The sequence below is a fragment of the Sciurus vulgaris genome, assembly GCF_902686455.1.
Source record: "Sciurus vulgaris genome assembly, chromosome: 4".
Lineage (NCBI taxonomy): Eukaryota > Metazoa > Chordata > Mammalia > Rodentia > Sciuridae > Sciurus > Sciurus vulgaris.
The window spans coordinates 81,112,056-81,138,962 of record NC_136464.1 but is presented as its reverse complement, the minus strand read 5'-3'; the positions used below and the strand labels follow the sequence as shown (position 1 = coordinate 81,138,962).

Genomic DNA, 26,907 nt, shown 5'->3' with positions numbered 1-26,907 from the left:
GAAATTTGTGACATGAACAAAGCTTAAAGTTGAATGTGACTAAATCAGAAGAGTTTATATAACTCTGTAGGTTTCCCGAATGAATCAAAATAGAAAATTTTCCTTGATATTAAATGTTGTTCTATCCTAATGTCTATATTTCTTTAATACAGGGAAGATGTGAGAACAGCAAATGTCATTGCTGCAGAAGCTGTAACCTGCCTTGTGATTGACAGAGAGTAAGTACATTTCTGTACTAAGCATATTTTACATTCATATCAGCAACATACATATGGATTTAGAATTAGATACCATTTTATAAAGCTATTAATAGCATATACTTTCATTTTAAAATAAGTTCTACATTTGATTCTTATTCCATATTGTTCTTAGAAGTGCCTGGCTCTGACATCTAGCTTTGTGGTTTTTAATAAGGTTCTTAACCACTATGAACTTCATCTTAGTTAGTTCATTAGTCGAGTGGGTATAAAGCAATATCAGAGAGGTAGTTTGAGGATTAGTGATGATATGTGATTAAAGTATTTGTCAAAGTTCCTTTTCTTTAAAGCTATTTAGATAAATTTCTTAAGAATAATTCTTATTTTTGTTAAGAAATGGACTATTCTTTTAGCACGTGTTTGTTATCTGCTCTGTTTTCCCATACAGAGACTCCTATACTAGAAGCATTTAGAAAGACACTTTTGGAGAAAGCTTCAGTGTTAGATATGGGCATATATATTTAAAGATATCAAAAGTGTGTTTCATGATGCCTGTACATATTTTTCCTACCCATTCAGGCTTGCTGTTACCACTACCATGAAGATGAGATTATTGATTTCACAAGAACACAGTTAAAAATGCATATATACTAGGTAGACCCACTTGGGCAGTGTAGGTGGGTGAGTTTACAGAAAAGCCAAGTGACTAACCCAAAGAGAACTGTAAAACAGACAGTGAACATCTATCTGGATGAAATGAGGGACCAGATATGATATGCCTAGATGATGGAGTTAGATGCTGAGTGAAAAGGTCTCTGGGTGGAGAAAGATCCCACTTGATTCACAAATCTTACTTTTGAGGCCCCCTCTGTGCTGGTTCATTAGAACCTAGGAAACGAGACATGTACCAAATGATAGTAATCTCTATGAATATCTCAGAAACAGTTTTTCTTTGTCTGGTTCCCATAATCCACAATTATCCATTTATGAGTTCTTCTATTTGACTCATGCTTTTGGGGGACTTTACCATATACAAAGCATTATACTTGGAGAAGGATCAAAAAGTGCACTACAGAAGCTCATGTGGGGGTTAGCCTGTATTAGAAATGAGGCATATACAAAAAATAACCATTATGTAAGGCAGAAGTAAGAAGAGTCCAGAATAAACTTTTAAGGGTATCCAAAAAGAGGAGTGGCTACTTTTGAGAAGAATCAGAAAGTCTTTGAAAAGAAATGGCATAATTACTTGGATCTGGAAGCATAGGAAAGGTAGTATAAACACAGTGAAGTGTATGAGCACTAGTCATGAGGAAGCTCTGAGCCACTTAACTGGCCAGTGAGAAGGTGGAAAGTCATGAGAAGAGATGTAACAAAATACATTCACAAACACATTCAGGCTGGTTCACCAGAACTCTAAATATTGGGATAATGGCAGCGCTGACAATATTAGTGGCAAAATAGTATCTCTATAACAATGTACTTGGCAGACTAATCTGAGAATATTATGAGAGAATTAAAGGAAGAAGCTGAAGACAAAGTATCTGGTTAGTGGTCTAAATCCAGTTGGTGATCATGAGGCCATTTCTATGAGGAATATATAATAATGAGTAGGTAAAACTAGAGAGCTCTGCATCTCACTAAATGTAAAGAGCAAGGGGGAAATTAGGGATATTGTTGAGATAGAGAAATGTAGAAAGAATATAGAAGGAGAAATTTGGGGGGACTCAGGACCACATTCACTAAGACTGTAATTAATTTGTGGTACAACCTTGAACCCTTGAAGACAGACACTCTTCGGAGGTAGGGAAGGTAGAAATTCTGCCAGGAAGGAAAGTAGGGTATTTTACAGAAGAGGAAACCAAAGTCCATTGGATTTTAATTACTTGATAAGGTTTCATGGTAAATGGAAGGGCCCAGATTAATATGAACATCGATAACAAAACCAAATGGGACTTTATGGATCATTTAGTCTTGTTGCTTCATTTTACTCAGATAAGAATGTGAGATATAAAAGAGTATCAAATAGTATCACACTTATATCTCTGCCCTTGTCCTAATTTTCTCTTTTTCCAAATCTAGTCATGTATGGTATACAATGAAGAGTGAATGGGGGTAGGTAAACAATGGAATCTTGACTGCACAATTTTATGAGAATATGGGCAAATTATTTCAATTCTAAGTCTGTTTCTTTTTCTGCAAATAGGATAATATTACTTAAATTATAAACTGGAGTTGAAAATCAATGAATTTAATATATGTAAAGTTGCATGCTCAGCCCAAAGCATGCAGTAAGAACTCAAGACATAGCATCCTCTTCTCAAGGAAGGCACAGGAACTCCTTGGATTTAGCAGTTTTCCTCTCTAATCAGAATAAGATTATCTTCAGAGATACATACAGAGAAAATATCTTGAGAGAGGTCTAGCTTGAAACATAAAAATAGAGGAGACAGCTCAAGTCTAAGAACTCAAGAAGTGTATTTCTATACTCTCAGGAGAGAAGTTGAACTGCCCACCAAATTTTGAATTCACAGCTTTTTTTTTTTTTTTTTCAAATGAAACTGTAACTGAAGGATCCTGTCAAAAGCCTGCTGCTGATACCTAATTTATGGTCAATTAGAGGAGCATGAGGGCTTCATCCTATGCAAACAGATGGCAGACATTATAACTGTCAACAGAAGGAGCTTTCTTTACAAATTTACAAGCTAGGTACCATGTTACATAAGCCAGTGATTATGCTTTATCATTCCAGAGGGATAGCAAAAGAGCATTATTGTAACTAATCAAGCATGTCAGAAATTTTTTAAAGAAATGCTCATTCACAAACTCAAAAATGATAAACAGATTCGTGGTTTCCTCAAAAAATATTCTCCGAGGATTGATTTCTCACAGCCCACTCATTATCTTAGTAACCATCTGTAGTGATTCCAAAACTTGTGAAAATTATCTAAAAATCTAGTCTAATGGAACAATCTTATAATAAATTTCTTTAATGTATAAAAAACTGAGTACTTTTAATATCCTTATTTTAGATCCCTCAAAAGAAGTAAATACCACAGTATGCTATTTTCTGTAATGAGTTATACAATGATTACTTCTGTATTGTCATGGGAAGCTAGAAATTCTGTTAAGATAATTTTTTTCTGACACATTGAGGACTGTTCTGGTCATTGTCAAGGACAGTAATTTATAACTACTAGCAAATCTTAGGGAGTTATATATTTCCCCCCAAGGAACTAAGATATAAGAATATCACCTTTATCCATAATTACTGCACTGGTCATCTGATTCCCCTTGACTCCAAGGATAGCTGAGATCTTTCCTTAAACCCACATGAAAAGAGGTGACATCTGGCAAACGACAGGACCAGCATCTCTTCTGATTAGACAATTTTGGTGTTATACTGGCCACTACTTATGTTGATGTTAACCTCTGTTAATGTCAAGCAGCTAAAAGGATATCTCATCACCAATGGTTTTCAAACTTTTGTGTTAATAAGCCCACTGTTTCAATAAAATGAATTAGAAAGAAAATAGGAACTTTTCTGACTATCATGGAGATAGGACCCCCTTCCCCAACCAGGGGTCTCCCCTCTGTCTCTAAATCACTTCATGTGGTTCCTGAGACCCTTCATGGAACCCCAGGAAAAATCCAAAATTATTTATATACATACCCCATATGGTAAATATAACACTGACATTTAAGCATTTCTTTGGACCCTTGTTTTATTCAAAGTCTAGGAGGTGGAAAACAGGAACTAGTTTAGAGGAAATGCATTGTGCTGGAGCATAAATGTGATGAAATTAGGAGGGACTGACAAACCTAAGATTTTAGTGCATTACAAATGGCAGTCTCAGGAATTAAGGTATCTCTATGGACCAGGGAGGTAGGGGTGACTCTGGTTCAAGTACTTTACCTCCCAGAATTATAGTTGTCTGACTGTTACAGGCATATCCATACTATATGTTTAAAAGAGTACTAAAATTTTTACCAGTAGACTAATGGTCAGGGAGCATCTCATAAGTTCAAGACTGGTCACAAGACCAATAAAAAATAAAGTAGCAGACAGGTTACAAAGACAATTGGACATAGAGAAAAAGTCACCTGAATTGGCAAACTAGAGTAATATTTCTCAGCACCCAAACTGAAACTGAAGTATTAAAACCCTTTTAATTGGAATTAGAGTCCAACTGGAATTAGACAAGGAAACATTGACATTTATTAGTTAAGAAAGATAATAATGAATACCTGCTTCTTATGTTCGATGTTAGAGCTGCTGAGATGAACAAGACACAAATTCAACAAAAGTTTGAAAATCAATCAATAAGACTAGCTCAATTAGATACAAATCTGTGTCTACTTTAGATTGATTTGTTCTTTTACCAGTGAAAATCTCACAACTTTTCAGTTACTCTACCATCCATAGGTCACCTCAGTTTTGACCTTGTTTCTAGCTCTTTAGCCACACTTGCATCAGTCTTCCAAAATCAGGCTTCTGCTAGTTTCTGCCCAGATCTCCTCCTAGCTTGTTATGTATTGGGAGTTGTCACCTTTCTACATTCTCTACAGCTGCATCTGTTCAGATGTTCAGAAACTTGAAATTCCAAATACATGCTCTGGACTAGGTAGGTCACATAGTAGACTGGCCAGACACGACCCAAGGCACCATCTACATCAGGATCCTAATCCTCCCAGGGAGGGTGCTATAGATATTTCTGATAAGCAATTTGATGGGTTGAGGCTCACCAAGGTGCATGCTTAAGGAAGAATATATTATCACTAAGCCACATCCCTCTCAAAAGAAAAATGACAGAATGTGTTAAGTGCAGGAGTTTTCTCTGCTGGAGGTCCACAAGTGTGAAGTCACAGAGAGCTGCATGGCTTAAATCAGTGGTCAACAAACTTTATCCATAAAGATCCAGCTAGTAAATATTTTAGACTTTCTGAGCCAAGTGATTCTTGTTCCAGTTACTCAACTCAGCTGTTTTAGTGACAAAGCAACAAAAGATAATAAATAAATGAACATGGCTGTGTTCCAAACTAAGTTTTATAATGGGTACTGAAATTTGAATTTCATATCATTTTTATATATCAAGGAGTACTATTTTTAATTTGATTTTGTTTTCACCCATTAAAAATGTAAAAATAATTCTTAGATTATGACCATGCCAGAAACAAGCAATGGACTGAATCTGTCTTGTGGTCCATAATAGGCTGATCCCTGACTGAACAGAGTATTAGATTTGAGTGCTATCCCAAGTGTTCCTGCTCTGATCTCCCTTCATGCTGTGATCAGGTTGTCTTTTCACTAAAGTAAATGCATAGACTACTGACCAAATGCCTGGTTATTAACTTGACAGTGGTGCCCTCTTGGTCCTCCTGATACCATGCATACTTGTCTTCCCAAATCTGATATCCTATCCCCTGTTCCCACATCCTCTTTCCTTTACTCTTTTGTAACCATTATCCTTTGCTGTTACACTCCCCCCAACCCACCAACATATAGCTTTGTTTTGATTTCTGTACCTCTTAATTACATTTTTTCATTCCATGGGACTTTGCTTCAGATTTTGCATTAATTTTGGTGATAACTAATTAGAATTTAAGATATTACTCTGCAACAGTTATTTGCAACTTGATGACAAACCCAATAAGACTGAAAAATCATGAAAATCCAATAAAATATTTTAGATGTTCATGTGCTATTAGGGAAGAGGGGAAAGATTTGGAGAATTTGAAGAGAGAAAAGCTGTAATCCCACCAATCAGGTCAGCCTCATGAAGGACCCTATACCCAAATGTAATTTGCCCACCTAGGTTGATAATGTCCCTCTTTTTATTTAGTTTGCCATTCTGTGCCTACATGATAGGACTATAGGGAATTCTATGCCTATGATCACATTTCTTAACTGATAAGGTGATAAACTTAAGGTATTTCACAGTCTCATCCTTTCCTACAGCCTAAGTAGATTTTATTTTGGTTCATTTTCCAGAAAGAGAGCGAGGGTGATATGAGGATATTGGCAGGATGATTTCAAGAAAACAAATGTGCCTTGCTAGAATGATGTCAGCTGTGATCATTGTGCTTGTCTTTTTTTATGGAGCTGTTATTGAGTGGTGTTCTTTTAGAAAAATATTTATTAAGTAGAAGAGATAAAATCCAGAAGTTTTAGAGGTAAGAGAGACATTATATTAGTTCATTTTAATGATGTCAGTTGAATTATAGCACACCCTGAGCAAGCATGATCTAAGGATAAAAGAGGCATATTTCCATTGGGTAAAAAAAAAGAGTAAGTCCAGAAGCAGTAATTATGCTTTAAAGTCACTGAGAAAGGTTGGTGGGACAGCTCTTCATAATGTGTGCCTGTTAAAATGGCAGTATACACACGTACTCCAATTCCTTCAAGAATCACACCCTCCTGACTAAGGAGCTCATTGGGAAGGCCCAGAATCAATTCATATACTGTATTCCTTCCATATATTAGCCCTACAGACATCTACTATTTAGAGTATTTAAAAGAAACTATGTAAAAATTTAACTGCTTATTTCCGTCCTTTTTTTACAGATAATTTCCTGTTTTTACCTGGTGTCACAGACCCACAGAATTGCTGCTTAGTAACATTTTGCATTCATTCAGAGTAAAAGTCCAACCCCATTAGTAGTAATTGGCCAAATAATCCAAATTTAACATTGTTTAAAAACATGGTTAAAAAGCTTAGGCAGTTATACTAGATCAGTCAGAAAGAGTCATAGAAAAGATATAGAAGAACCAGGAAAAACCAGGAAGACTAGTGTTTGGCAAACTTTGTCTATAATGGGCCAAACAGTAAATCTGTTTGTGGGCCATACAGTCTATGTCACAAAAATTTAACTCTGCCATGAGGCCCAAAGGTAATAGATTTCCAAGCTCTTTTGTAGATCAACTTTATTTTATAGGAAAAGAACCTGAGGCCCAGAATTGTCAGGTACATGCAAATTACATTCTTGAATACTAATGCATTTGTTAGTATCTTAGAATTTCAGAACAGAATGAGATTTTAGAAAAACCTCTTCCAAATCCTTTAGTTTCAAAATGAGAAAGGTAGTTCCCAAAGGGAATATGAATTTTCCAAGCTCTTTAGATCCAGGGGTGGAATTACAGCACAAGTCTCATGACTTCTGTTTCAGTATTTTCACCAGTATCACATTATGTTTTAAATGACCAATATAGAAACCACACACATTTATTAATTCAGGAAGTATATGCATAGTATCTACTATGTGACTCTAGGTACAGTATTGTGATACATGAAATGCATTAAAAAAAATAGTTGCCTTCACGAGGCTTAGAATCATGAAAAGGAACAAATGCTGTAATGTATAATTTAAAAAATTCACCTGAAAAAGAGGAACTTGATGGCTTTTGAGTTAAACTAAAATATTTTCATTGAATTAAATCTAAAACTAATCGTACTACTTGTAAGGAAAAAGACCAATCAGTGAGTGAAATATTTGAGTTCCAAAAGGCTCCCCCAGTGGATAAGAACACCAATTCAAATCCCCCACCAATTCTGGCTGAACAGTTGAAATTAATTAATTAAAATAATGTCCTATTAACTCAATTTTTTATTTAAAATATATAGAGTATTTACTGGTTTATTAACTCAAGTTTTTCATTTAAAATGTGTAGAGCACTTACCTCCCTCACCTCCCATTCTTAAGAAGTTGGACTCTCCTGTTGTTTTTCACTGTACCATCCTTTACCTGCCTTCTCATTCATTTACAGCACTTGTTTGTTTTGACTTACAAATCACATGCTTGAGGAGGATATAATATATATTTATTTTGTGGACTGCTGCATCCTCCATTTTAAACATGGTGTCACTAAATATCTTTTGAAGTAAATAAGTGAGGGATCCTGAATCAGTCTAAGTTCAATTGGGAGAGAGTTGGCATATAGTAATTTGAACAGGGAAAATTTACTTTGAATAATTAATAACTCTAATAGGGATTAGAGTAATAAGGGCTTATCTAGTAAGAAGAGAACTCTAGAGATATACAAATAGCAGATATAGGAATATATAACTCTAGTTAATAACTGTGAAGTAGTATTTATGACTAAGAGGAGGGTTCCTGGAGCTCAGCACTGTTGACATTTAGGGTCAGATGGCTGCTTTTGTGTGTGATGAGTAGGTCAGGGGTCTGTTTGGTGCACCGTAGAATGTTTAGCAGCACCTGACCTCTATGTCCCGCTAGACCAGTGTTGTCCAGTGTGACAACCAAAAGTGTCTTCATACATTGTCAATTATCCCAGATGGGCAATAGAGGGAAGAGAAGAACATAGTCATAATCTGCTGGGCGGCAATGTGGTAGCAGTGATGTGATGTTGGTAGAACTTGTGCAGAAAATCAGCACTGCAGGTTTCCTAAGTAGGCTCTTCAAAGGCAAGTACAAAGTCACCTGAGGGGGTTTTGACTGGGGAAGCTACTGGCTACCAGGTACTGTGGTGGCTGGACAGTGGAGAAGCCACAAAAGCCCACCAAGCATTCTGAAATCACGAAGCAAAACCACTTGTTCCTGCAGTGTCTCTCAGATGCCCTCTGTTGACAAAGTTTCTGTGTCAATTGGCAAGAACAAACCTAAATATCAGAATTCATTTCAGGGAGCAGTCAAAAGGATGAACCTAGAACTGGGAAGCAATAAATCAAGAACCAGGACAGAGTCAAAACCAAATCATAAACTGGGATCCAGGGATATGAATATATATATATATATATATATATATATATATATATATATATATATATATATATATCTCAAGATCTTCTACTTGTTATGAACTCATGGTCTGAAAGTTAACATGAGAAACTGCAGTAGGGACAAAATACTTGGGGAGACCTGAGAGTGTGAGAATGTGTTTTGCCTAAAGCATCCAGAGGCCCTCCTGGACAAAGGGACAAGTGAGCGAATTTTCTGAGTACGAGTTTTACAAAGGAGAAAGAAGGGATATAGGCAGCTGCTGCTAAGAAAAGGGCATGTAGAAAGAAGAAATTGGAAAGACTTTTGGAGGGTTTCTGGATTGTGCCTTGACTGGATTGTGGTAAGAAGAGAAGATTTGTAGGACAATGAATCAGACAGCTAGTGGAATGCTGAGAGATGAGTTTGGAAAGAAGAGATGATTATAAAGAAATACGTTAGTATCTTAAACTAAAAGAATCTGAACCATTTCCTCTGGACTGTAAATTACCAGCAGAGACCTGTTTCTATTGCATTGCGCTGTCTTTGAAGGAAGGAAATGGAAGATAGATAATAATGCAGAAGAACTCAAGCAGAGAGAGCATTAGGATACTGCCACAACAACCCTAAGCAACTTCGTTAGGGTTTGGGTTTAAACTTTAGTTCAAAGTAGATTTTAGTGAATAATTAAATGTGGGAGGTGAGAAAGAAATGGTTCTAGCATAGGGGACTTGGTGGATGTCTGCAATAGATCAAGCATACAAGTGATAAACAGGTGGAGATGGACGTGGTCAGTTAAATCAGTTTTGGATATGTTGACTGCCTAAGTGGTATTCAGACATTCAATGGAGATGTCCATTGACAGGAGTGTTTTTGTTTTTTTTTGTTTTTTTCTGACAATTAGATGATGAATGGAAATTGATGTTGCAGTTCACAGTTAATCATCTTAATATAATCACAGCTTTGGTTTGTTAATTAAATTGGTGATTTGTTTTACACCAGCTAAAAAACACTTTCTTTTTTCTAGTAAATACTTGAAACCTTACTATGTCCCTGAGGTTTGCATCTTTATCCCTTGAGTGTTTTAAGAATTGTTATTTAAAGATTCAGTGATGTCTTTGGATCTCATAAACTTGTTCTATGAATGAATAAGGAAATATGCGAAACTCTCAGTGTCTAATTCTTAAACATCAATCTTCTTATCTTCAAATAAAAAGGTAATGTTTGAAATTTTATATTTGGAAATCTCTTTAAAATATTTCTGAATATTGTTTGTTGGCTGCTTACTCGGGAAGGGGTTATTCTCTTCATATTCTAGAGATAAAGCAGAGAAGAGAAGATGCCAGGACCCATTTCTGACAAAAGCTTAGCAATCATTATGAAAATCAACAGGACAATCAGTGAAAGTTGAATTCTGCTTTAGATATTCACTTCACTTTTTTGTAGAGTTAAGAGGTTTTGCTTACTTTAGTAAGCATACTTCCCTGGTGAGACAGTTATTACAGGCCCAGCTGGGTCATAAAGATCTAAGACTTTCCTTTTCTTTTCAATATGTCTAGCAGTTGGTACTCATTTTGAAACTCAGCATAGAAACATGAATTGGATTAGCATCAGCCATGATAGCAATGCAGCCTCATTTCCAGGCTGAGCTTTACTTACAAAGGAGGCTCTTTCTAAATTTACTATTTTGGAAGAAGTGTAGTGGTCATATTGTCTATTGCCCTTCTCAGTCACGCATTTGAATTAACTTTAAATGAATACCAGAAGATCAAAGCAAATCATTATTTGGCAGTTGATAAGGAAGAGGTCATCCTCCATGCTGAACTGGAGATAATATGTTATCATTTCAGCAGAAACCCACTTGGGCTAAATGACAATTTTTATTTAGTAATGTTTCATCAGACCCATAAGATTTATTTATTTTTCTTCTTTTTTTGTTTTTACATTTCTAATAGAGATTATATCATAATAATATCTGTAATAACTGTTCACTGTAGAAAAATGGAAGAGAAAATTGTAAATATAATCTTGCCATTCCAAGGTAACTACTATTCTACTATTGACATCTTGGCATATTTCATTAAATAGGGAGATCATTCTATCTGAATTATTTTCCCTGCTTTGACCATATATAGGGAAGTATTTAAAAAATCACACACATATAATAGGTAAAGATTAACTAAAAGTTTTGCTCACAGGAAAGCTGCAAGAAATATTTTTCTCTCCACTTCAAAGAAACTAAACTTCATAGATCCAAAGTTTCATGTACTAAAACACATAGCTTATAAGTAGAGAAATGCGTATTGGACATAATTTGGTTTCTGAAGCTCATCAGAACACATTACCCTGACAATTTAGCATGAGCATCACTGAGTTCCTTTGTCTTCTTAGACTTTCAAATGTAGTCTGACATCTAGTCAATTTTAATTTTTATTTTTTGTGACAAATTCTGTGCAGTTAAGTAGCTTTGCCCATCTTCAGAAGTATTTCCTTGAAGAGATACATAGTAGTAGAATTACAAATTCAAAAGATATGTGTATTTTAAAATTGTTGTCTAGAGTCATTCTACAGCAGGCCCCCACATACACACACTAGTGAAAATATGAGAATGTTGCACTGCTCCTGGGCCACATTGCACTTTGAGTTGAAATAATCTTAAGAGATACAGATGGGAGGTAAATCTACCCAAGGCATGAAATAACCACCATCCTAGAAGAGTCAGTTTGACATTTATTCTTCTCATGTAATTGATATATGGAGCTTGGTTATTGACAATTAAAGCTGGGGAGATTATTTATTCTTTGTCAATTGCTTTCTTTATCCTGAAGAAGAATAAACAAATATAAGAGAGTTCAGAAAATTATGAGATAGAAGAGAGCTCAGCTGACCTTTCTCTGAAATGTCAGAAATAAATAGTAAAGGCCAAAAAGGTACCTGAAAAAGATGGGCAGACAAGAAAGAAATGGAAATTATCAATATGACTAATTTAAATCAGAACCATAAAACTATGACTTGAAGGGGTTTAATTTGTAGAGGATACATAAAATGATCAGTGGTGGAAAGGAATATTCAGAGAAGGTAACTTGTGTCTCTTCTGAGCATTCAGATATCATGATTTTATTTCAACACTTTCATGTCTGTTAATTATCACAATAGCCCTGTGGAAACAGAGTGGCAGAGCTGGATTAGAATTTCAGGACTGTCTGATTCCAAGTCCATGCTATCTATGCCTCTTATATTGTCTTTAGGCAGTTGCTTCTGTACCAACAAATTAAATGCTAACTGAAAGCTGGATTCCATTTGCAGAATCTTTTACAGAAGAGTAGAGTGAGAGAAAACCAAGGCAGTGAGACCAAATAGGATGCTTCTGAGATTAAGTATGAGTGTCAATACTCTGAATATGGCAGCAGAGGAAGTAGAAAAGGAAAGGAGGAATGAGTTCAAAAGAGATTGCAAAGGTAAACTGGATGGGCTAGGGTGAAAGGAAAAGGTCAGAGATGGCATTCAGGAATACAAGAAATTTAGGGGCAAGTCTTTATGGAAGCTGGTAAATGCAATTATGGCTAAGTTGAATTTGAGGAGCAAGTGAGATACACTGAGAAAAGTGACCACAATATAGATATGGAGAGTTCAAAGATACAGAGTTAGACATGAACGTCATCCTGGGAATCTAAACAATAGTCTCAAGAGTAAATTCTCTTTTCTGGGACACCTTTTAGAAAAAGTATGATTAATAGAGTGTACAACAAAAGGGTTATAGTAAAAATCACCTGGGTTCAAATTCTGTCTTTATGGTCTTGCGTAAGTTGTCTCTAAATCTTGCATCTTGTCTACTGTTGTCAACCAGGAGACATTGGCAATGTCCAGAGACAATTTTTGTTATGAAAGCAGGTTTTGCTGCTGGTGTCTGGTGGGTAGAGGCCAGGGATGCTGCTAAATATCTTACAATGTGCAGAACAGCCCCTGAAACTAAGAACTCTATGGTCAAAATGTCGGTAGTGCAGAGTTTGAGAAACGTGATGCAAACCCCTAATAAAGTAGGGATAACTACTTACTTCATAGAGTTGTGAAGTTTCAACAGGTTATTCAGGCACAAAATAAGACTGAACATATCCCAGACAATAAATATTTGAGAAAATAACTCCATCAATTGAGTAGAATGAGGGCAAAGGACACATTTGGGGAATGACTTCCCTTTAAGGAGTGGCTAATGAAGAAGTGTGTGTTCAACACATGACAAGAAGTAATGTAGAAGGAAAGGAGGAAAATCAAGAAAGTGAAATGTTAAGGACAAGACAGAGTGATTGAGTGTGGTCCCACAGGCATGGCTACAGCTGTAGAATTCTGTCAGTGGGGCCGTGAACTTTAATAATATCTTTCTTAAAGATATTATTAAAGCTCACAAATGGGATACAGAAAAAGACTATTAAAGGAAAATAATGATAACTTTAAGGGAAAAGCATAATCAGAATGAATGAAAGATAAGAATAAAATGTCAATAGGCAATAGGTTGAGAATTAAATGGCAAAAAGGACAAGAGACAGAGAATGAAGATTATTCAGACTGATGTTTTAACCACAAAGGATTGCATTATGGGTTAGAGTTGTAGACATCATCATCCTGTTTATGGGCTAAAAGAAGAAAAGTCAAAAGGGAGAGAAGAAAGATTGTAATTGATGGAGAAAAAGTCCTGAGTAGAAAGGTGAAAGGGTTTGAATCAGGAGCAGTGACAAGGGCATTTGCTTTAGAAGGAATTTGGGGTACTTCATGTGGGAGAAGTATGATGATAATGGTGCCAGACTTAGGGCCAAGGAAAGAAGTGAAGACCAGGAACTAAAGGTTTTATGAACCTTTAAAAAATTACATATAAAGATGTGATCCTATAGTATGTACAATCAGAAAAATGAGAAATTATAATCCATTTATGTATGATTTATCAAAATGCTTAAATGCATTCTACTGTGATATATAACTAATTAATACAAATAAAACAATTTCAAAAAAATATTATTAAATAACCAGTTGTATGAAGAAGTGTATCTTCCAGATTGCCATTAATGTTTCTTCATTAAACATCCTGTTATAAACTAATTATGTTTGCTAAAATCTGCAAATTGAAGTCCTTACCCATGGATTTTACCACATTTGAAGGTCAGGCTTTTCAGAGGTATTTAAGGTTATTTGAGGTCACAAGGGTGGGACCCTAATCTAAGAGGACTGGTGTTCTCCTAAGAAGAAGAAGACACCAATGGCATGACACGGTGAGGAGATTCCCTGGAAGGACACAGTGAAAGGAGAAATGTTAGGAAAAGCTGGGAAGAAAGACTTTACTAGAAACCAACCCTAATCTTGAACTTGAGCTACCATAACTATGAGTAAGTAAATTTCTGTTGTCTAAAGTCCCAAATTTGTGGTATTTTGTTATGGCAGCCTAGAAGACTAATATACTTACCTAATTAGAACTTTTATAGTCATAATACAATTAAGAGAAATAAGATAATCTGTTAAAAAGTATTTCTCTTAAAAATTGGGTTGACCATGAGAGCAGGATGCAAGAGAACAGATACTTGACTCTAAATCCTAGTTCCAGCTATTAAAGAACTGGCTTCAGTTTTCCATACTGGGAGATAGAAATGGTGTCAACAATGGTTGGGATTAAGTATGTTAGTCAGATTGCCTCCATTCATTCTCATTGTTTATTACTCATGTGACTTTGGGAAAGCTGCTTAATTGACCTAGTCTTGATTATCTGTTAAATAAGGAAACAGCATGTAGAATGGTTTGCATAATGCATAACCCATATGACAATACATATTTTATATTTTAATATTTTGATATTTTCATTATTACTAAATTTGTAAGCACTAATTTGTAAAACTGAAGGATGTTGTATTTCTAAACTTAAAATGATTTGGGGGGAACTTCCAACCATTTGAAACTTCCAACCATTTGTCCAGTGATAGAGACATGTTTTTGTAAAACTGTTAAGCTGGGGACTAACCCTTTGTTTCAAAGGGTTTCTGGGTATTAACAGCAAAACATAATCAAACACAATTAGAGTAGTTTTATTATAGTATCTTAGCAGTTCACTTCAACCTATTTTTAAAAATTAGCAACTTTTATATTTTACATTTGACATGATCTTTAGTTTAGCCAAGTTTTTCAGAGGCAGTTTTAAGTAGTCATTTACCAAAAAGTAGATTATTTTAACTAATATCTGATATAATTGATATAATCATATAAATAGAATATATCAGCTGGAAGCGAGGGACAGTATAGAAAAGGAATTTTATTGTCAATTATTGAAGGTAGGATGAATGAGATATAGCACTGGATTAGATATAAGGGTGTAAGAGTGAGAAGAAGAGAATTATCTAGAACAGTGCTTAAGAATTTTTTTTGGTGAAGGACCAGGTAGTAAATATTTTCAGTTATGAGATCTTGGTTGTAGCTACTCAATTATGCTGTTATATGTAAAAACAGTCTTGGACAGTACAGTACATGTAAGAATAGGTGTGAATGTGTCCCCCCAAAGTTTTATTTACAAAAATAGGCAGTGGTCCAGACTTGGTTTTCAGATTATAGTGTGTTGACTTCTTGAACCAGAAAACGCCTTGAAAATAATGAGAAGGGTGTTCTCTTCTGAAATATCTTATTATCTAAAGGTCAATTGATACTGTGAGACTCCAGTTCTTCCACATTAGCGCTACTTCCCATAGCATGGTGTGAAGAGTTAAGGCCCTATGCCTGCTGAAGAGAAGATGGCACTAGGGAGGATGGCTTCCCTCAGCCCACCACTACCCAGGTTTCTTTTCAGATTAGCCAGAGTAAACCAGCAGATGCTTGTGGTAATTAGGTCTTAAAGGAATCAATTAAATAACTCTTAAAGTGCTTCAATAAACAATCATTGAGTGTATCCTGTATGCAGGTACTGCAATAGTACTAAGTATAGGGTCAGAAAAAACATCCTAAGGATTACAGTATCCATTGGAGGAAATAAAAAATATAACAATTCCAGTACTTTGCAATAAGTCATATGATAAGGCAATTGCAAGATATCAGGTAGAATTCAGAAAGGGAATGTAAAAGACTGAAGGACAGAGGGCACTGTCCAGAACAGTGCTTCTTTGAGAACCTGTGTGGAAGGACAAATCTTGTTTTGTTTTAATTTCCAGTCAATCATGGACAGATGTTTTATAAAATAACATACAACTGAATTACCGGAAAATAAGGTTTTAACAGTCATAAAAATAAGTGCCTACTTTTTTGTCCTACTTGATTCAGTATAAAATTATGTGCCAATTAAAATATGAGAACAAACATCAGATTTGATAAAAAGAAAACAATGACAAAAGTCAGTCACATTGTCATTGAAAGCGTGTGCATAAGCCATAAGAAAGAGAATGACTATTATACTTGTTTTGCAGTCCTGACACAACCAAAATCTGTAAGTGAAATTGCAATTACCCATTCTAACTGCAATAGGTACACTTTGAACAAACACTCTGCTTGACAATATTTAGTCTTTTATGTGTCAAATGTGCCCGTTTATTGATTGTTAACTTTTCAGATCTAGATTGGATTGATGGAAATGCCACTTTCAGGGAGTAATGTCTATTCAAAGTCTTTTATGTTCAGCTTAATACATTCAGAATAGAGAAACCAGTCACAAAGAGGTGTATTGATGCAATTGGATAAAGTGACTTTAAAGCAATTTTAGCTTTTTGAGGATATTTTATTTTTATGTAAATTTGAAATGACCTACTATTTTAATTAATCTTCACTATTAGCTAGTTCTGTCAATTTATCCTGTAAATTTATAGTTAAATTCCCTTTTAATTAAATTCTGAATCCTAAATATTTTGAGTTACAACAAGCAAACTAATCTCAAAGTATCAAATTTCAACATTACCCTCCTATGAATGGTTAATGTGAAGCTTATATCAAATATCTCTCACTTCATGAATTGATAATAACTAAAAAGGTCTATACTCTGTTCAAAAATATAAGTCCCCTCATCTTGCCATTGGATGTCTCAGTAATGTCAAATTGCTGCAAAGTGTCTGAACTTATTACACTTAACTTGTCACAAACCAGCAGCAGTTGACCAATGGTACTTTGAGTAGCCCTGTCTACAAAAGATTCAGAGTTCAACCATATTTAGCAAAGGGTGCTAGAAATACAGGCGTCTTATATATAAATATTTAAGGCATAATATTTACAAATTCAAAATGATATGTGGACAAATCCAAAACACATCTTTCTCTTATTACATGCTTTATTAAGATGTGATGTGTCTTATGGTCTCTCAGTGCTTTATGAAATTTTGGCAACTTATGATTATAATCACAAAAAATTATCTTAAAATTCAGGACTGATCTTGTCATTTTACCATTATAATGAACACTTGACTCAAATAAGGCTCTGTCTTAAAAGAAAAATGATCATATATGCATATTACACATGAAAACTTTGTCAACACAAAATATGTTTTTTCCCTTATAAAAGTCATAGTAAGTAAAGTGGGAGAGTTCTGAAATCAATTCTTAGATTTCTAGGCCAATTTGTATTACTATTTTAAAATTTGATTCCTTTTATATAATATAATCAAGAAATAATTTAAGTGCTCATAACACATTTTTTCCTAATCAATAATCCCCATAAAAGACATGGATTCTTGTGACTAAAGAGAAACAGACAAATTTCTAATGCCTTGTATAATTTTCTCTTGCAAATTATTTGTGCAGAATCAGAAGATACTGATAACTATGGACATAAAATCTTATTACTTCCTCTGAAGTTACTGACAAATATAAGTACATGAAATTTTCCTTTTCCAGTATTGGGGAATGAACCCAAGGCCTTGTACATGGTAGGCAAGTATTCTACCACTGAACTACACTGTCAGCTCTGAAATTATTTTTATGACCATTACAGCCTTCCTTCTGATAAATACTCAACCATTAACCTAAAATTATTTTTATGAACATTACAGCCTTCCTTCTGATAAACACTCAACCATTGACCCCCTCTAACCTGTGTTATAATTTTTGTGATTTATCTTTAATATAAAACTGTAAATTCCTTAAGAGTATACCTTGGATTTTTTGTTTTGTTTTGTTTTTTTGCATCTTCCATAGTAGCTTAAATCATCCCTTGTAGATAGAGGGCACTGCAGAAATGCAGAGGTGTATGGGGATGGATAGATAGAAAGACGATAAGTGGAAGGTTATGGATGTTGGTTGGTTGAGTTTGATCTGGAATTCATTCTCCCATCAAAGAAACATATTCATATGGTACTTGATAGTATAAACAGTAAGAATTATGTTTGTCTTAGTTATAAATAAATAAAAAATAATGAACATAAGAGCACTCACCTGAAGCTACAATGTGAGTCAACAGATTTTTTGCATAAACATGCCAAAGCAATGAAGGATGCCTCTGAAACCTTAGCTAAGTCACAAGAATCCTGAGCCATCTTAGGGGTCTAACTTTCTATTTTCTTTTCATAAACTTTTTTTGTGAATAAGCAGTTAGCCAAGATTCAGGTTAACAATTCTAAAGCTATAGCCTGTCAGATCAAGAGGACTTTGCCCACACTGCCAATAATGCTTGACAAACATTTTGCTTAGCACTAGTGAAGTATTCGAAGTAGTTTCGGGTTTACGATTTTTCCTTTGATTATTTTTGTCTTATAGCATTTCACTCTTAAGAATAGATTATCATCTTACTTTAAGGGTATAATCAAGAAAACAAAACTACTTTATATGACTTAGGAGATTTTCTACTACCCTATTTTGAATTTTAAAAGATTCTATGTTTAAAATTTATACATATTTCTAATCATTGTATCAGAGGACAGGAAAGCATAAGGATTAAATCAACTAATACATCTATGAATATATGAATATAGATATGTGAAAATATATATGTGGTTTAAGAATATAAAAAGTGCTTTGTAAGCAGAAAATAAAATATAAATGCTCTCATTCTTTAGCAGCATAATAATGCTGATCTCTGATATTTGCGCTGCCTTTGTAGTAATTTAAAAGCCCATTTCTCTCTAGATGAAGTCTTATCATATCACAACTGCTGAAGAACAAAATTATACACGTTCTAGACATACCACTGAGTAATCAACTCCCTTCGGAGGGATGTTTTGGCTTAATAATGAAAACATCTTAATAACTGAAATTATTACCCACTGAGCTACTGTCACCATAATGTTCTAAAACAGACAGATTTCCTAGAATGAGAATCAGCCTTTAACTGATATTCCTGAGGGAAAATTTCTATAAATTTCAGCATTCTTGATGTGAAAGTGTCCTATTTCTCCTCCCTCCCCTTCCTCTTTCTTTCTTTCCTTCCTTCCTTCCTTGTCTTCCTTCCTCTGTTCCTCCTGCTCTCTTTCCTTTTATCCTTTACTGCTTCTCCCTTCCCATCATTCTTTCTTATCTGTACACGCACTGCAAGTATATTTAAACTACTGGCATTAAACATAAAGGGGACTTCTGATAGTATTTTACCCATTGCCTTAAATAATTCTATTAAGACTTGTTGAAACTGGATTTCCCACCTTAAGAAACAGAAGTGCACCTGCCATAATAGGCACACAATGAAGGTTTGTGTTGAGATGTCCTAAATTAGTCTTTCACTTTATGATGTTTCCTTAATTTTTTTCTGAAATTAAATCTAGAATATTTGTGAACCTGGCTTTTCTATTTCATAAGGCTTAAATATAAATTGTATATGACTGTGAGTTTAAAAACTGAATTTAATGATTTACTTGTAGTAACCTGTATCTGTTATAATGGGTAAATAACATTTTGTAGTCTACTCATTCAGTTCTATGTTTGTCAAAACATTTTCTTATAATCTCTTTCAAAATAGAGCAATGACAACAAAAGTTTTCTTCTTATATTAGTCAAGAAATGCCATAATGCAGCCTGGCATGGTGGTATAAACCTGTAATCTCAACAACTCCAGAGGTTAAGGCAGGAGGATTCCAAGTTCAAGGCCAGTCTCAGTAACTTAGTGAGGCCCTACGCAACTTGGAGAGACCCTGACTCAAAATAAATAATAAAAAGAGATGGGGATGTCGCTCAGTGGTTAAGCACCCCTGGGGTCAACCCCCAGTATCAAAAAAAAAAAAAAAAAAAAAAAAAGTCATAAGAACCGAGTAAATATTGAAAGGCATTTGATACCTAGAACGATTTTTTTATAAATAGCTGTTTGGTTAGAGTCCAAACAGATAGCAGGTGTCTCTATAGAATGCCTATGAAAGGGGAAAATGCAATACTAATTTCTTCATCTGTGCCAGGAAGGATATAGTCTGTAACATCATCAATTATGCTTATCAAGATGTCTTAAATTACTCATTGATCAGTATAGAGATAGACAATGACTTTCATTTGAAATTTGATAACGTTGCTTGAAAATTCTACATTGAATAATATTTGATTTAGTCTTTGAATAGATTTAGAATATCATCAGGAAATAATTTTTTTAATGTTTCAAAAAATGTTATATTCTTTGTCTAGTGTTGTCTTCCAGATAAAAAGTATTTATAAAATTTCAATAGCCAAAATTACAGTCTTGGGTATATTTGTTTTGAAAAGAAATTCCATATGTTAAATCTATAGTCTAGAATACAAATATTGGTGACTGTATATATAGTTACGATACCCCTCCTTTATCTGAATATATGTGTGTGTGTGAGTGTATATGTGTTTGTAGATGTGTATACATGCATAGGTGGGTATTCTATGATACATGTACATCCAGTGACCTATTAGTTAACTGCTCAAATATTACTTACTTTAATAAGTAATACTTATTTAGTTTTTATTTAATACTTATTTAGGTTTTAAAACTAAAGTTAAATACTTATGCTTATAATATTAAGTTAAAAGGAGATTAAATCATGTCTATCACGACACTTTAAAACAACAAAGCTATGTGTGGAAAGGAGTCAAAAAGGAAAAGGAAAAAAATGTTCCCACTTATAATTTGTAGTTAGATAACTATGTGTAATCTTTTAATTTCTTATTTCAGTTTTTTATATTTCCCATAGTAAAAAAACAATGTATTACATTGAGTGAAAGTTAAAAGGAATTTATTTCACAAATGACACAAGTCTTTTGTACTTATGTATCATTTTCCTTATTTTTTGACAAATAGTAAAAATAATCATTTTTTAAAATGTGATACTTGTCATTGAATATTACTGATTTTAAAAAATGGGTAAGTTATTTTCCAAATCATCAGCACAATTAGGTGATTTCTACTTTTACATCTCTCGATAGCACTGCCATATCAATGCTTTTCGGTTATTAACTTTGCTGATAGGATTTCAAACTTTATTTTCAAAAGCAATCTGTGGAGTTTTAATCTAGGCTAATGAACTGAACAGAATTTCTTAAGTTAATAGATTTAACAAGAATGAAGATATTTTTATCAGATTACTCTTTAATTCTTTGGTAATATACTGATTAAAACATCTTCATCTCAAATAAAAACGAGGAAGACATAAGTTTTTTTTTTTTTTAAATGAGTTCTCAGAATTACTGTGAGCTTTAAATGTCTAAGAACATGTTCTCAATATGTGAATGGAATTGAGAAGTCAGGTTTTAATGATCATTGCTCTTTGCTTTTCTTACAAAATATTCTTTGACTTCTTCATCAGTACCTTTTCACAATGTCTTAGATTTGGTATTATAAAGAATAGGGATGGATTTTATGGAATATTGATAATAATCCTGGTTCTGCTGATAAATATAGTCATCTTAGACAAGTAATTTCAACTCTATGGTTTAATTTTCTTTTATATATGAAAACAGAAAATTAACCAAATGTTCTCTGTTTTCATTGCAAATTGAATTTTGAATTTTACATTATAAACTCACCTAACCCTAAAAAATTTCTCTAAAATTAGCCTTTCTCCAAGTTTTGGTAAGAACCAAAACATTCTGTGGTAATTTGAAAAAATGCATGATGGCATAAGTCATATTTGAACATTTTCCTCAACCATGAGGATTTTATTAATCAATTTAACATTGTTAATATTTTAAAAATTTGTAAAAGAACTATTGCCTTTTGGACATTCAACGTTATCACTCAGTATGTTTTAATATAGCTGATTACAGAAAACTTCATATTTTAGAATAAGATTCTTGATTTCCTGGGCCTTTGTCTAGTAATTTTCTCTTGGGTCTCTCTTTGTATAGAAATAATGGACTTAGTGCAATGTTCTCATTACCCTGCCTCCCAGATGATCTCATGATCATTACCCAAGGGTCTGAGATAATAGCTATTCCATCCCCTTCCAGCCAACCCCCGGGCAGGGTATCCTGTTCTACTTCACAGTTTTTCCGAACAATTTATATATGAAAGTGATTAAGTAACTTTTAAATTTAAATCAACAAATCTGTTTCAGGACCTGACAATATATAACTTAATGCTTAATGATTACAACACACAAAGTCATTTACATGTTTTAGATTATAGAAGGGCTAGGGTCTAGCTCAGTAGTAGAAAACTTGCCTCGCAAGCAAGAGGCCCTGGGTTTGATTTCCAGCACTGAAAAAAAAAAAAATAGGGATTTAAAATCAACATGCAATTCTTATACCACTTTAAAACTCTCCGACCAGGGCCCAGATATTGTTAGAAATGTCAGAATTAGTTTCTAAGCCTAGTGTTTCGGTAGGAAGTGCAGTGGAAGTTTGAATAGTATGGTGTATGGTCACCTTCCTATTTAACTTCCCAGTTGCTGGCTGGATTACTCTGGGCTAGTTTCTCAACCTGTTGTACTTTAGTATCCTCATTTTTAATATGGGAATAAGTGAAAGTAAAATGGAGATAAATAATCCTAACTCAATTGGTCCTTGTACAGTATTAGTTACTGCATATAAAGCATACTGAGAAGAGCCTTGTATGTGGGGCTCTGTCTTGTGAAGACCCAAATTTTTATATATAGTCTGTATATTTGTTCCTTCATCCACAAAAGGAAAGTTGTGGTGGTTGCCAAAATGTCATTTGCCTAAGATCTACTATATCTGGTTGTTTGCTTTTCAAGGGCAATTGTAATACATGTGAGTGTTTACATTGTGTTATTTTATAATGTTATCATAAATCAGACTTAACTGTAGAAAGTAAGTCTGAATACATTTTGAGGTACATAGTAGAATATTAATAGATTGGATTTTAGCAGAATAATTAATCTTCCTGCTTTATACTAAAGTTATTTTTTTTCATTCTTTCAAATGAGTTGATTTTTCTGTAATTCTCTCCTGCTGCTTGTTTTCCTATCTGCTACATATTTTTTGCCTTTGAAAATTAGCTAACTAATTTTAAGTAGAGATAATGATTGCTTGTATTTTATAGCTTGAGAACTGAATTAATAAATTAATGCTAATTACAATACCTGACATATAGTAGGCACTCCGTAGTTGTAGATCTTGTTGTTGTTTCAGTATTATAATGAAAAAACTAACTTTGTGATGCATATCGATTAGTGTATCATAGATTTTATGCTACCCAGTTCTTGGAATATCTGTCTTTACCAGACATGGTAGCCAGATCCAGTCAGGTATTGGGAACTACGGAAGTGAACCAAGTATGAAAGGTCTCTGATCTCATAAAGTTCATATTCTAGTCAGGGGAAATAACTACTTTCTTGTATATTTATTAATGATGTATTTAGTTTGTGTTTGAATTCCTTTTTCTTTAGATACCCTTTATTGTTTCATGTTTAGGTTTCTGTCCTTATTACTTTGTATTTATCCTAATTACTGTGTTTTTCCTCTTACAGCTCTTTCAAGCATTTGATTGGAGGGCTGGATGATGTTTCTAATAAAGCATATGAGGATGCAGAAGCAAAAGCAAAGTAAGTGATACTATTTTCTTTGACCTTCATCTTGATAAAAATTGATTTTGATTAGAAATAAGATCAAATCTTTTGATGGACTCAACAAAGCCCAACACTCCAACAATAAGAATCTAATTGCTTGAGAGGAAAATGAAGCAAACTATGCAAGATAATTACTATACAACATGCTCATTAAGTATATCTCTCTTTAAATATAAGACCTTAATTTTGTGATGAAGATCAACTCAACAAGGTGCACAGTTAGTTTAAAATACAGTATAAATAATTGAATATGAACATGTAATCTGTCCAACAGAAAATACTTTCTGAACCATTGGTAGTTGCATTCAGCTGCATGAATCTACATCATGTACAACCATAGAAATGAAAGGATGTACCCCATTTGTGTACAATGAATCAAAATGCAGCCTGTAAAAAATAAAAAATAAAAAAAAAATTTTTTTTACAAAGTAATAAGGCTAGAGATATTTACCAGGCTGTAGTTATTATCACTTCACATTGAACTTCAATGTTACTAATGTGAGAATGACATGAGATAATAAATAACCCATCAATTATAATTTTGCTGAAAAATACAGTTCTTCTACAAAGATAGTTTTATTTAACCCAAAACTTTAATGTTTGACAAACATTTGAAGTAATTTGAGATTTCATTTTTTCTGCAGAAGTTTTGGGCTACTTAAATAAACAAATAAACAAACAAAAAACAATAGTTTCTATCATCCTCCTGTTTCCTCCAATGCAAATTCTTATTTCATATCATTTAGAGACACATGAAAGGAACTTTAAATTTAAAAAAAATGAGTGTTAAATAAGGAGTTCATGGCCAGAATTTGATTAGTTGATTTTGTAGGAACCTAGAAATCAAAATAAATATTTTTTTTGCTTTGAGAATTTATAAAGATAAAACATGTGACCTAGAACTAAAACGATGAGGACTATACTACATATTAACCCCATATAAATTATATTTTAAAGTTATATGAATATATTTCGAGTGTTTTCTCCGTATAGTTTATTGTGGTTTTCTCTGAATTTTGGAGGGACATATACTTACATCTTGAGGTCAAATGCTAGTAGTACCCCTGTGAGGACCTACCCAGGAAATCACATAGGCCAGATTTAACACCACATCCCACACAGTCTTTAGGATTGCATATACTGTGGATACTTCATATTCATTCTTCTTACATTTAATGATCCTGTAGTTCATTAAAATGCAAATTCATGCTCAGTGTACACTTTAGCTTCTAGTACTAGTACAGATCACCCTTAGATGGCAGCGGGGCCATGAAAAGTACCTTATCAGTCTCACAAGTTATAAAATATATTTTGTTATTGTTGGACTTTATTCCTAAAGGAATGTTATCTTGCTGTGTTAAAAAACTTCATACTTATAATTTATTTCAGCTTATTCCTATTTTTCCTTAGAAAATATGTATATGTGTGCTTATGTATACAATAACTAGTGGCAATCTTAAATATCCATCAAAATCTACTAGTCTTAGAATTACTAGAAAAAAATCACAGGTCTTTTAAACTAATGTATTTTTTGGGGAGTGGGGGTACCAGGGACTGAACTCAGGGGTACTCAACCACTGAGTCACATTCCTGGCCCTATTTTGTATTTTATTTAGAGACAGGGTCTCACTGAATTGCTTAGGGCCTTGCTGTTGCTGAGGCTGGTTTTGAACTTGAATCCTCCTGTCTCAGGCTCCCAAGATGTTGGTAGATGTATTCTTGATGATTTGGATAATTTGTTTCCCTGTTATACTTCAAATAGATTATCTAGTGACAGATTCGTATAGCTCATATTTATTCAAGCAAAAGTTGAGGCCATCACAGGCTTATAATTGGTAAGTGATGTGAAGCAATGATGAATTAGTCATCTCCTTCTTAGCGTCTATCGACATTATAAAGAATACACTATGTATGTGTCAAGAATCCGTCAATTCATGAATTTATTTGCACACACTACAACTAAAGGTAGCAGAAAAACTAATACATTTAGATCCAGCTTCAGACAATTGGAAGGAAGGTGTGGCTATAGTTCAAGTAACAGAAAAGAATCAGTCAACATAAAACACATGAGTGAAAAACCAGAATCTTTGGTTTCTGCTCCTGACTCTGACATCCCCAAGCAAGTAATCTTTGTCATATCTGTCTTTCTGCCTCAGTTACCACATCTTTAAAATGGTAATTTTTGAGATTTAATTGATGACAGTACTTTAAAACTTTGTAAATTATAATGAACTATAAAAGTGGATGTTTTTGTTGATAGAACTAATCATTGGAAATATACTTTAATGCATTTTATATATGATTATATTTAAAGGTATTAATTATTCCACATATATTATGTAAATTTATTTTAAGCAAGTAATGTGTTTAATCTTTCATAAGCAAAGTTCTCTTCCTGGGTTATCATGTCATTAAATTACACCTAGCCTGGAAAATATCAATAAATGTCTTTTTTAAATAAGTACAATAACATTTGGTTAAAAGAGAACTCAGTTATGTTAAGGAACAACAAAAGATAATAAAATGACTACCTATATCCAGGTGCTTCTCTGAATGTTTTATTTGACCCACGGATTTGACAGATCATAATTCTGGTACTATATATATAATTTTTCCCAAGTTTATTGATGTATAACCAAAAACTAAAAATTATATACCCTTAGGCTATACAATGTGATTTGATATATGTGTACATTATGAAATGATTACCAAAATCAAGTTAATTAATGCATTCATCACCTCACATAATTGTTTTTGTGTGTGTATGCATGTCTGTGTGTGTTTGTGTGTGTGTGTGTGTGTGTACGTAAAAACACACAGGATATTATTTTAGCAAATTTAATCTGGGACAGATTTGTTTTAATTTCTCTTTTTAATTCATACTAAACCTTAATGAGTGAAAATCCGATGTTCCTTAACATTTACTATTATTTAGAAATTGAAAATAGTTTGATTAAAAATGACTAAAACCTTTGATCCAAATTCTAGAGAGATTGTTATTTTTATTCCTAAAAATAGAAACATAAACGAATCTTGAAGGAGTTGTTAGTCCTCTTTCACTGTTAGCTTTTCATGGACCTCTAATAAATC

General features: G+C 33.7%; 1 protein-coding gene across 3 annotated transcripts in view; it reads left to right on the top strand.

The window, feature by feature from the left end:
- Positions 1 to 26,907, top strand: part of LOC306660154 (cGMP-dependent protein kinase 1) — a 1,225,718-nt gene that overhangs the window by 1,093,375 nt on the left and 105,436 nt on the right. For all 3 annotated transcript variants that reach the window (XM_079138304.1, XM_079138302.1, XM_079138303.1), the window contains exons 8-9: positions 153 to 218; positions 23,719 to 23,793. In XM_079138304.1, the coding sequence (XP_078994430.1) occupies positions 153 to 218; positions 23,719 to 23,793 (141 nt within the window). The remainder of the gene's footprint in view (positions 1 to 152; positions 219 to 23,718; positions 23,794 to 26,907) is intronic.